Consider the following 12,739-nt stretch of genomic DNA (forward strand, 5'->3'; position numbering starts at 1 on the left):
AAACAATACACTACTGGTTTCAATGGCATATGGAAGTCTTTATAAAACAATACACTACTGGTTTCAATGGCATATGGAAGTCTTTATAAAAGTAATTGCCTCCACAGATATGGTCAGATTTGCCTAGGTTACTTTGAAGCAAACTATTTTCAACACACAATATAAAATTAATGTGCAATGATTGGGCTTATAAAAGCGCTGTCTGACAGATTTACCGTTCAAAAGCTCTGTATCTGTATGCTATGCATGTGTGCTAAATAAGATACATAACAAATATACACAAGCGCCAATTTCATCAAACTAAATTATGCAAATGAACCTATAGACCAAAAAGCATGACAAGTCAAATGTATTTACATCCACTAGTATTTCCATCAATGAATAGGCTAAAAAGCATTATTTCGCTATGGGAATTTTTTTAATCCTTGCCAAAGACAGGCTGTTGCCGATTTTATTTCTCTGCTTTTCAAATTTTTTTATGGGCTATTACCTGCTAACGGAGACCCTTATCAAGAGCCTTGCTGTCTAATTTTTGTTTTGTTCATGCAGCAAACTGTGAGTAGCATTTTTTTTGTTACTTGTTAAACTTTATTAGCAGGGATGGCTGTCCTGCCAATAGTTTAGGATAAAATGTATAAAATGTTCGCAATGCTCTCGTTAGCATTTAGTTAGCATTCCCTATGGGATTTTACATGTACCTGTTAGCATTGCTAACCTGCGGATTAAAGATGTTCAGTTGAGTAGCCTAGGGGTAGCCTAGTGGTTAAGAGCATTGGGCCTGTAATTGAACGGTTGCTGGTTCGAATGCACGAGCCGGCAAGGTGAAAAAATCTGCCGTTCTTCCCTTGAGCAAGTCAGGTAACTCCCAAAAAAACAACTGTTCCCGGCATGCATAAATAAACCGAAAGTAGGCAAACTATACACATTTCAGAAACCAAGAAATGGTGACTTCTGCATAGTGCATCTTTAAATGTGCAATACACATTTCGGTTGAATGTATTCAGTTGTGCAACTAAGTATCCCCCCTTTCCCTTTTTGAAAATAGCGCCCTTAGTGTTCAGTGCCGGTAATACCGAATATCCCAGGATGGCACATAGCCGGTATGACAATCTGGATACCGCCCAAACCAAATACAGATCCAGCGAACTTGACAGTAGGGCTGTCTCTGACAAAAAAAAATCTTGGTCGACTGAGAGTCATCTGTAGAACGTGTATTTTTCCATATATAGACACACCCTATGTCTTTGAATAAAATCCAACTATATACACTGAGCTTGTCTGATGCTTTAAGCATACTGTTTGATTAAATAATTAAGACACAAATAGCTCAAGAGGGAGCCCGATGGCCACGCTGTGTTAAAAACAAATGACAGCGAGTGCCTCTGTAAACAGGCACCGCAGCACAGCAAGTGTTTATCGCGCTGTCCGTGCTGAATCTGCCACATAATTACAGCCATTTAGTTTCTTACTTGTTTCTCTGGCTGAAAGGTTCTGTTACCAAAATACCTCATTTGTATTAAAAAAAACATGACCTTTTCCCGCCATCCCTTGCTCTCTTTACGTGAAACATGTATAACTGGCATGCACGTGACCAATAGGTCCTGACCTATAGCCTATCACAATCACATCAATACATTTGTTATAACAAACTCAGAACATCGTAACACATGTGACAGCAAAATGGATGCGGAGGACATGAAAAAGAAAACGGGGGAATTGCTCTGGAGGGAAAGGGGAAGTCAGATGTGTGGAAGACATTTGGCTTAGTCGTGGAAACTATTGGAGAAGAAGAAAAAGGAGGGGATATAGGAACAAGTGCTGTGTGAGTATTGTGTACCAAACAGCTGCTTTTAGATCACAGTATTATCATTGTTTCGGAGCGAGAGCTAAATAAGAACAAGAAAATCAAGAAAAAGGAGGCTATAGGAGCGAGAGCTGCATGCACATTATGTGTGTCAAACAGGAGCAGTTAGATTACCATATCATTTTTCTGCCCGTTTGGAAAAGTGTAAACAACAGTAAATATATTAAATGTAATACCAGAGTCTGTTCTAACAAAAAAAAAAACGTTGTAAAGATTTTATTACAGCATAGCAAATATTAAAAACAGCTGAATTTGTGACATTTCTTTATTCTACATTTTAAGGTTGCATGAGGCTTGGTGGTCACGAAATCAGTAGGCTATTAAACAAATACTCATTCTGACAACAGAAGCAGGATTTGTCTTATTGGTTATATATATGGATGATTTATAAAGCCAGGCACGTTTAACAGTTAGGCTATTGATTATAGAGTTAATAAAGTTGGGGTTTCCTCTCTCCTCAATTTTCTTAGACAATTAAGGCAAGGGCTGCTTCCTTATGTCCTCACTCCGCTGCTGCCTCCGCCACATTGTTCTCAACACCAACATGCTGGTTAACTACGCCATTATGCACTAAGCAACATATAGAGAAAGGCGCCAATTCAACAGCGCCCTGAAGATTACGTTTCAGAACCACGGACAGCGACCGCTATCCCTCACGGGAGAAAGCACATTTGTTATAAAATAATATATTTATTAGTGTTGCACCATTATTCTTAAATTATATAACCATTTACAATATCAGTAGCACGTCTCATAAGAGTGATGGGCTGTGCCATCTCTGTGGACAGGTGAAAAATAGACAGGTGTCTTGTGCACCATGAAAAACTAAATCTATTTACGACCAAACAATCGACCAGTTGACTAAATGTGGTCAGCCCTACTTGACAGGGAGTTATTTTTTAATCAAGTAGTGGATTAGGTACAGTACTACTGAAGGTTGAAAATATGCCAGTTATTCTGTGCCAGCTGTTGCTTATCTGCAGGGAGACAAAGAGCCCTGTGAAGGCGGTACAGTTAGTCTGTGTGAATGACTCAGCACGAGCCTCCCTCCCTGGCTGGCTGATTACTGCAGATCAGGCCCATTGGCAGGGAGCCATTACATTAGCACTACTAGCCACATGAATGGATGAAGCACCGACAGGGCCTCGCTAAAGCCTGGTGCTCACCTAGCAATCCAGCCCCTGCCAGGGAGTGTGTTGGACGGGGCATGGGGTTTGGGTCGAGAGGCCTTCTTGTCATTTCTAGCAGGTCAGTTACTATGACAAATGGCCCACTTTGTTACTAGTAGGGATCATCAACATTTTTTTATTGACCAGATGGTCACGGGGCTGGTACATAATTACAAATAATTTGCAGCAAGAAGCTCAAACCGATATAATATTTGACTAAAACATAATAATTTAAAACCATTCCTATATGATTCCATGTTTCTCTCTATTATGTGTGGGAATACTTGAACAGATTTCCAAAATTAAAATCACTTGGAGTTGATTTCCTGGTGTTTTAAAAGTATTTTAGCGATGTCCAACAATAAAACAATAAAACCTCTGCTTCATTAACATCCCAAAATGACCTCATTCCCGAGCTGTCCTTCTGCCTCTTATTGCAGCCACCTGGGGAGAGAACCACAGGAATAGCTGGTGCTGTGGAACTGTGGAGGCAATCACAGTTGTCCTCCCTTCTCTCTGGGTCTCAGGCGGCTAACTGACTTTCCATCTATTCCAGGAATGCATGTCATGTCACTAAGTGGGTCGTAATCACAAGGGAAACGCTGGTTATCTGGGACATTGCTAATGCCATTGCCAACTTATTAGAACCCTGGGATATGGTGGTGTAACTAAGGACAAATGGTTTTGGGGGTCTCTGTGGGTTTGGTATTGGACAATGCTGATTGATGTGATGGGCAGTTGGGTACAATATACCAAAAAGGGAGGGGAAAGGCTACTGGTTCACTACATTAAGATACCAATGTAAGGTAAATAAGCCTACACCTGGTTTTCTCAAGTCAGAAGTCAAAAGCAGGACTTCTATCCTACTTACATAGATGAGGCCAGAGTAGTAGCGGTCCTTGAGGTTGTGCAGCACTGAAGCCTCGTTCAAACACGTGAGCTCAGCCATGTCCTCCACCTTACTGAACTTGGGAGGGTTCATCTTCTGGATATCGTCCTTGTTCACTATGGCCTTCTTGCTGTTCTCAGCTAACTCCACCACCACCTCGTCGCCGCGCTCCTCGCGGATGCTGGCCGCCTCGAAGCCGTGGCGCTCCGAGGGGATCCATACGAGCTTCTTGGCCGTCCAGTCGGCCTGCGTGGCCGGGTTGCAGACCACGGCGCGGTCCACGAACAGGTACCGCTCCGGGTCCTCCTGCCCGTTCCGCTGTGCCATCTCTGAGGTACAACCAGAACACACTAGGACACCTGGAGGGGAGACACAAACAGTTAACACATTGGTTGAGTTATACCCATTATTTAAAAACTCAGGTCGACCCCTAGCCCCTACCGAAGCTCTACTGTAGATCTAATGATGAATGTGATGCCCAGGGGTAGTTTGGGATACAGAGTACCAGTAATCCTCCAAATCTGGAGCTTAAATACCAAAACAACAGACAGCTGAGCTGAGTTCTGAGGTCTCCTTGTAAATCAGACTCTCTCCTACAGTAACACATTCCCAGTCCAAGTACAGTACCCTCAGTGTCCCTCTCACCAACTCCCTCAAAAAGAGACTTTCCTCAGACAGCACACATGACAATTATCACCCTGATGTCTGAGCCAAGCTATGTGTGGGTAGACTAGAGGCTCTCCCTCTACAGAGATAGATCCACGGTCTGTCTGTCATACACTGCATATGTATGACTTCCAGTTCAGCTAGGCTAGGGATTGGAAGGGAGAGCCAAGAGGGAAAGCTGACCCTAGATCAGTGTTTGGAGAACACTTCAGCCTCCTTCGCACCATGACTGCAGAAAAACAACATAATATATCCTTGCCTGAAGCATCCACGGAGGAGTGGAGGAATTGCAGTCTTCCATGAAGCCCAGCCCTGCTGAAATGCTTCACAGACCACCACCACCAGCTTCTGTATCAGTATCTAGTGTTTACAGAGCCTGATTAAGCTGACTAGACCAGAATAAATAGGAAGAAGCAACCAAGCACACTTCCTGATCCAGGTAGTAGCCAAGCGTGCCATGTAATTTCTTACTGTGATAAGAATGATTGGGATATGATGTCATCAACTCCGATAACACTATCTTATTGTAATAGTCTATTACTGCTGACATGAGCTATTCAGCATTTCTAGACTGATAGTGGGAACATTTTCTGAAAACTATATGAACTTTTGATAAAGCCTATGGCTCGAGTAGATTAGGCTGTACTTGAGAATATTGACAGAAAATCAAGAGATGTATTGACGCCGCTCACACAACTGGGCATGCCAGCTTCAGCTGATGACGGCAAGCAGGGTGTTTACACGGTGTTGCTTCAACCCGAAACTGGGCCAGATCCCTGGATAGAGGGATCAGGGTGCAGCTAAGCGTACTGTAGTGCCACTGCATCCCCTCTCTACGTCTCAGAAAACCGCTATGATATCTGACCGCACGCCAAACAAGTCATCCAGCCAAGGCATTGCCAGCCTTTGTTGAAATTACCAAGCCCTTCGCTGATAAACTTGCCGAGTAAACCTGGTTAGAATAAAATGCATTGCCCACATCACACTGTTTCTTGCTGTAATGTTAGCTAGGTAACGTTAGCTAACATTGTCGGGCAAGCTCTGTATTTAGCTGCATTGGTGAGCATAGTTTATACAATATTGAATGTCTAAATAAAAGTTCAACCTCTATTATCATAACCGAGCAGTACATGAATGTGTTAAAATACCATATGTTAAGCACGAGCTAAAGCAATTAACATCCAAAGGAGTTCTGATGCAGTTTAGGGTCCTCGTGCTGCATGCACCATCACTGAAATGTATAGCTGGAAAGACATTTTAGATTGTTCCTATAATGAGCATATCAATTAGTTTGCTATTATTAAAACGATCACTTAATTCAATTGATGATTTTTTTTTATCTAGAAAATGTCATTGAAACAATTGAGCATGTTAGCTAGCTAGCTAGTTTGGAGTCAACTAGCCAGCAAGGTTGAGGTCCTCCATCGTTGAAAAGTCATGGCAAAATAATCCGTTAGCCAGCTAGCCACCCCGGCATCCCTATGAAAACGACTCTAATAAACTCACCTGGTGCAGATGATAATGAAAGTCAGACACTTTTATGAATATACTGATGGTAAGCAGAACAAAGTAATATTCCTCAGAATTCTTTGAAATTTCTGAAAATATTCCCTTTTTCGGCCGCTTCTCATCAATGGTACACCCCCACCATCCAACTTCTTCTCAACCAAACTCGCCATGCAGCACTTTTCTATTCCCGCCTCTAGGACCAGACGTGCGGCACACCCACTATCCAAAGATCAAATATGATTGGATTCCACCGCCTGAAGTCTACAAGCGATTGGTTGAAATTCCGCCCGTTTGAAAACCTTGATATTCTTGATTATCCGCCCGAGTCATAACGTTTCACCTGCAGACGGGTGGATGCTGCCATGATATACTTGCAGTGAATAAATTGGATAATAATTGGATAATATCAAACGAAAAAGGCCCATTCACTGGTCTTTGACATGTCCATCACATACCACATCCTCTGAATATGAATTCTCCATCCCATCAATTTGTTTGCACCAAGTTAAACTCAAGTTATTGTGATGAAGTGGTAAAGCATCTCCCACAACAAATTGCCTTTCGATTGATTATTACACCCAAATTACGATATTTTTCCGTGAACAGCAAGGTCCATTTATTTGTGGGATTTGTAGCCTATCAACTAATGTGATATGGACACATAACTGCCTCCATTTATTATGCATACTTTATAACCCACTATATTAGATTTATCTGGTCTGGATTAGCTAATAATGTAGCTAATACATTTGTATAAAAAGATGAGAAAACAACATCCCATCATCACAAATCAGAAGTCTTTTGTCCACTCCTTGACTACTATACTGAACAAAAATATAAACGCAACATGCAACTGTTACAATTTTACGGTTACAGTTCATATTAGGAAATCAGCAAATTTGGGGAGTAAGAGATTACATGTAAAGGATTACAAAAAACGGTAACAGTAAACCGTTACATTACCAGCAGCAATAGTGTAATCAGATTACAGATTGTTTTTAAATAACTTGATGATTACTTCGATTATTACTTTTAAATTCAGAAAGGATGTTTGCGGAAAAAAATATTTGACACTTCTCTGTTTTCTCAAGACATTCAAATCAGCTTTGAAAAAAGGCGCAAATTTAAATTTGTTCCACCTGAGCGAGTCAAATCAGAGATCACTATGATGACACACCAAATGTGTTTGATGGGATCGCGGGAAACGAGCAGGAATAAATAGGATTTTGTAGGCTACAGTCCAAGCTATGTCTTCCAATTGTGCGACTGCTGTTGGCATCCAAAGATTATCCAATTTGTGGTTGTTGTGGATGGCTGTTCACAAATATTTTTGAAACCAGTGGACAGCCAGTGAAAAATGCGCTCTTGCAACAGCTGCATAGTGCGGATCCAAGCCTATGGAATCAAAGTGGGGCTTTTATTGCTCAATCTAATTCATGCTGGAAAAAAAAAAAATCCATAGTCCTAATGGACACATGCTCAAATTTGGCCAATCTGTAGTTGCTATATCCATTTTTGGATTTATAGATTTATAATATATATATATATATATATATATATATATATATATATATATATATATATATATATATATATATATATAAGATAAAGTAAAACGTTTGGACAAACCTACTCATTCATGGGTTTTGCTTTATTTTTTATATTTTCTACATTTTAGAATAACAGTGAAGACATCAAAAATAGGAAATAACACATGGAATCATGTAGTAACCAAAAAAGTGTTAAACAAATAAAAATATATATATATTTGAGATTCTTCAAAGTAGCCACCCTTTGCCTTGATCACAGCTTTGCACACTTTTGGCATTCTCTCAACCAGCTTCATGATTTAGACACCTGGAATGCATTTCAATTAACAAGTGAACCTTGTTAATATGTTTGAGCCAATCAGTTGTGTTGTGACAAGGTAGGGGCCATAAACAGAAGATAGTCCTTATTGGTAAAAGAACAAGTTCTGATTCACGTAGTCATTTCTCTTTGCTTATTTGAGCTGTTTTTGCCATAATATGTTATGGCAAAAACAGCTCAAATAAGCAAAGAGAAATGACAGTCCATCATTACTTTAAGACATGAAGGTCAATCAATACAGAACATTTAAAGAACTTTGAAAGTTTCTTCAAGTGCAGTCGCAAAAACCATCAAGCGCTATGATGAAACTGGTTCTCATGATGACCGCCACAGGAAAGGAAGACCCAGAGTTACCTCTGCTGATGAGGATAAGTTCATTAGAGTTACCAGCCCAAAATTGTATCCCAAATAAATGCTTCACAGAGTTCAAGTAACAAACACATCTCAACATCAACTGTTCAGAGGAGACTACGTGAATCAGGCCTTCATGGTAAAATTGGTGAAAATAAACCACTACTAAAGGACACCAAGAAGAAGAAACGCAAGCAATTGGGCCAAGAAACACAAGCAATTGACATTAGACCGTTGGAAATCTATCCTTTGGACTGATGAGTCCAAATTTGAGATTTTTGGTTCCAACCGCCGTGTCTTTGTGAGGGTAGGTGAATGGTAGGTGAACGGATAAGGTGAACGGATGTATGTGAACGGATGATTTTCGCATGTGTGGTTCCCACCGTGAATTATGGAGGAGGAGGTGTGAAGGTGTGGGAGTGCTTTGCTGGTGACACTGTCTGTGATTTATTTAGAATTCAAGTCACACTTAACCAGCATGGCTACCACTGCATTCTGCAGCGATACTCCATCCCATCTGATTTGCACTTAGTGGGACTATCATTTGTTTTCAACAGGACAATTACCCAACACAACTCCAGGCTGTGTAAGGGCTATTTGACCAAGAAGAAGAGTGATGGAGTGCTGCATTAGATGACCGGCATTCCACAATCACCCGACCTCAACCAAGTTGAGGTGGTTTGAGATGAGTTGGACCGCAGAGTGAAGGAAAAGCAGCCAACAAGTGCTCAGCATACGTGGGTACTCCTTTAAGACTGTTGGAAACGCATTCCTCATGAAGCTGGTTGAGAGAATGCCAGAGTGTGCAAAGCTGTCATCAAGGTAAAGGGTGGCTACTTTGAAGAATCTCAAATATAACATATATTCTTATTTGTTTAACACTTTTTTGGTTACTACATGATTCCATATGTGTTATTTCATAGTTCTGATGTCTTCACTATTATTCTACACTGTATAAAATACAAAAAATAAAGCAAAACCCTTGAATGAGTACAGTGGCAAGAGAAAGTATGTGAACCATTTGGAGTTACCTGGATTTCAATATAAATTGGTCATCAAATTTGAGTCACAACAATAGACAAACAGAGTGTGCTTGAACTAATAACACACAGGACCCTGTCTTTCAAAGATAATTCGTAAAAATCCAAAAAACTTCACAGATCTTCATTGTAAAGGGCTTAAACACTGTTTCCCATGCTTGTTCAATGAACCATAAACAATTAATTAATGAACATGCACCTGTGGAACGATCGTTAAGACACTAACAGCTTACAGACGGTAGGCAATTAAGGTCAGTTACAAAAACTTAGGACACTACAGAGGCTTTTCTACTGACTCTGAAAAACACCAAAAGAAAGATGCCCAGGTTCCCTGCTCATCTGCGTGAACGTGCCTTATGTAAGTTAGGTCCTCACTAGACGTCACCGGCAACAACGTCGCCTATGGGCACAAACCGTTGCTGGATCAGACAGGACTGGCAAAAAGTGGTCTTCACTGATCAGTCGCGGTTTTGTCTCACCAGGGATGATGGTCGGATTCACATTTATCGTCAAAAGAAAGAACGTTACACTGAGGCCTGTACTCTGGAGCGGGATCGATTTGGAGGGTCACAGCATCATCGGACTGAGCTTGTTGTCATTGCAGGCAATCTCAACGCTTTGCGTTATAGGGAAGACCTCCTCCCTCATGTGGTACCCTCCCTGCAGGCTCATCCTGACATGACCCTCCACCATGACAATGCCCCCAGCAATACTGCTCGTTCTGTGCGTGATTTCCTGCAAGACAGGAATGTCAGTGTTCTACCATAGCCAGCGAAGAGTCCGGATCTCAATCCCATTGAGCACGTCTGGGACCTGATGGATCGGAGGGTGAGGGCTAGGGCCATTCCCCCCAGAAATGTCCGGGAACTTGCAGGTGCCTTGGTGGAAGAGTGGGATAACATCTCACAGCAAGAACTGGCAAATCTGGTGCAGTCCACGAGGAGGAGATGCACTGCAGTACTTAATGCAGCTGTTGGCCACACCAGATACTGACTGTTACTTTTGATTTTGACCTCCCCGCTTTGATCAGGGACACATTATTCCATTCCTGTTAGTCACATGTCTGTGGAACTTGTTCAGTTTGTCTCAGTTATGTTCATACAAATATTTACACATGTTAACTTTGCTGAAAATAAACGCAGTTGACAGTGAGAGGATGTTTATTTTTTTGCTGAGTTTATATATACACTGCTCAAAAAAATAAAGGGAACACTAAAATAACACATCCTAGATCTGAATGAATGAAATATTCTTATTAAATACTTTTTTCTTTACATAGTTGAATGTGCTGACAACAAAATCACACAAAAATTATCAATGGAAATCAAATTTATCAACCCATGGAGGTCTGGATTTGGAGTCACACTCAATTAAAGTGGAAAATCACACTACAGGCTGATCCAACTTTGATGTAATGTACTTAAAACAAGTCAAAATGAGGCTCAGTAGTGTGTGTGGCCTCCACGTGCCTGTATGACCTCCCTACAACGCCTGGGCATGCTCCTGATGAGGTGGCCAACTCCTGGACAATCTGTGGTGCAACATTGTCTTGCATTAGGAGGAACCCAGGGTCAACCGCACCAGCATATGGTCTCACAAGGGGTCTGAGGATCTCATCTCGGTACCTAATGGCAGTCAGGCTACCTCTGGAGAGTCCCCCAAAGAAATGCCACCCCACACCATGACTGACCCACCGCCAAACCGGTCATACTGGAGGATGTTGCAGGCATCAGAACGTTCTCCACAGCGTCTCCAGACTGTCACGTCTGTCACATGTGCTCAGTGTGAACCTGCTTTCATCTGTGAAGAGCACAGGGCGCCAGTGGCGAATTTGCCAATCTTGGTGTTCTCTGGCAAATGCCAAACATCCTGCACGGTGTTGGGCTGTAAGCACAACCCTCACCTGTGGACGTCGGGCCCTCATGCCACCCTCATGGAGTCTGTTTCTGAGCGTTTGAGCAGACACATGCACATTTGTGGCCTGCTGGAGGTAATTTTGCAGGGCTCTGGCAGTGCTCCTCCTTGCACAAAGGCAGAGGTAGCGGTCCTGCTGCTGGGTTGTTGCCTTCCTACGGCCTCCTCCACGTCTCCTGATGTACTGGCCTGTCTCCTGGTAGCGCCTCCATGCTCTGGACACTACGCTGACAGACACAGCAAACCTTCTTGCCACAGCTCGCATTGATGTGCCATCCTGGATGAGCTGCACTACCTGAGCCACTTGTGTGGGTTGTAGACTCCGTCTCATGCTACCACTAGAGTGAAAGCACCGCCAGCATTCAAACGTGACCAAAACATCAGCCAGGAAGCATAGGAACTGAGAAGTGGTCTGTGGTCACCACCTGCAGAACCACTCCTTTATTGGGGGTGTCTTGCTAATTGCCTATAATTTCCACCTGTTGTCTATTTCATTTGCACAACAGCATGTGAAATTTATTGTCAATCAGTGTTGCTTCCTAAGTGGACAGTTTGATTTCACAGAAGTGTGATTGACTTGGAGTTACATTGTGTTGTTTAAGTATATATATATATATATATATATATATATATATATATATAATTAGATTTTTGAAGAATATAACTTATAAATGCCTCATGATCTTAGTTCAACGGTCACCCCAAAATATAAGCTTGTATTACTCCAATGTTTTTAAACATTGTAAATGTAACAAACACGGTATAGCCTCATAGCGTGGTTAAAACAATGTTTATATCATGGATTTTCAGTCCTTGCATCCATAGCTCTGTCTATTTATCTGAGAGTGGTTACATTTCTCCAGGCCCATCCCTCAGCTAATTACCAAAACAGAGGCCGGGCGACCGTTTTGTTATCGTTTCATCTGTGTATTTGCCCTTTAAAAAGCTGCACATTATCAAGATATCAAAGTGTCACCAACAAAAAGGTAAACAATAGACCTATAGCAAAGGCAGCATATGGCATTCATTTTGTACATGTAAAAAGCACTTTTCAGTAGTGCTCAAAGCATGCCATTTGATGAGCGCAGCATTTATTTTTCAACTTGAATCAACGAGCCCAATCAGTCCTCCATGACATCAAAATCATAAACAACAGAGTAGGGCTGGCGAATAAGGGGTCATGCTCGGGTAAAACAATTTGGTTAATCTATACTTCCATATTTCCAAGTCCTATTCTTGAAGATCAAGGAGCATAACATTAATTGGAATCACTGGAATTCTGATTGACTTTGGTTTTTAATGTAAAGATACAATTTAACCACATTATTATATGTAGTAGAAAGCGATGAGTTAGAAGAAGCCTACATAACCAACCTATGAAGTAAAATTTACCATCCATTTATGGTCAGCTATGTAAACCTTAACGTTGATTTATCCTGCAATAGACGTTGTTCAAATGGTATCATAC

General features: G+C 41.5%; 1 protein-coding gene across 3 annotated transcripts in view; it reads right to left on the bottom strand.

Annotated features, from left to right (window-relative positions):
• Window positions 1-6,467, bottom strand: part of LOC110495112 (myosin-10) — a 94,745-nt gene extending 88,278 nt beyond the window's left edge. For all 3 annotated transcript variants that reach the window (XM_036949468.2, XM_036949465.2, XM_090204642.1), the window contains exons 1-2: window positions 6,095-6,467; window positions 3,905-4,281 (exon numbers count right to left, since the gene is read on the bottom strand). In XM_036949468.2, the coding sequence (XP_036805363.2) occupies window positions 3,905-4,249 (345 nt within the window). In that variant the 5' untranslated portion in view covers window positions 4,250-4,281; window positions 6,095-6,467. The remainder of the gene's footprint in view (window positions 1-3,904; window positions 4,282-6,094) is intronic.
• Window positions 6,468-12,739: the final 6,272 nt, after the last annotated feature.

This window comes from Oncorhynchus mykiss, chromosome 17, assembly GCF_057628025.1.
Source record: "Oncorhynchus mykiss isolate SJ-2025 chromosome 17, ASM5762802v1, whole genome shotgun sequence".
Taxonomy (NCBI): Eukaryota; Metazoa; Chordata; class Actinopteri; order Salmoniformes; family Salmonidae; genus Oncorhynchus; species Oncorhynchus mykiss.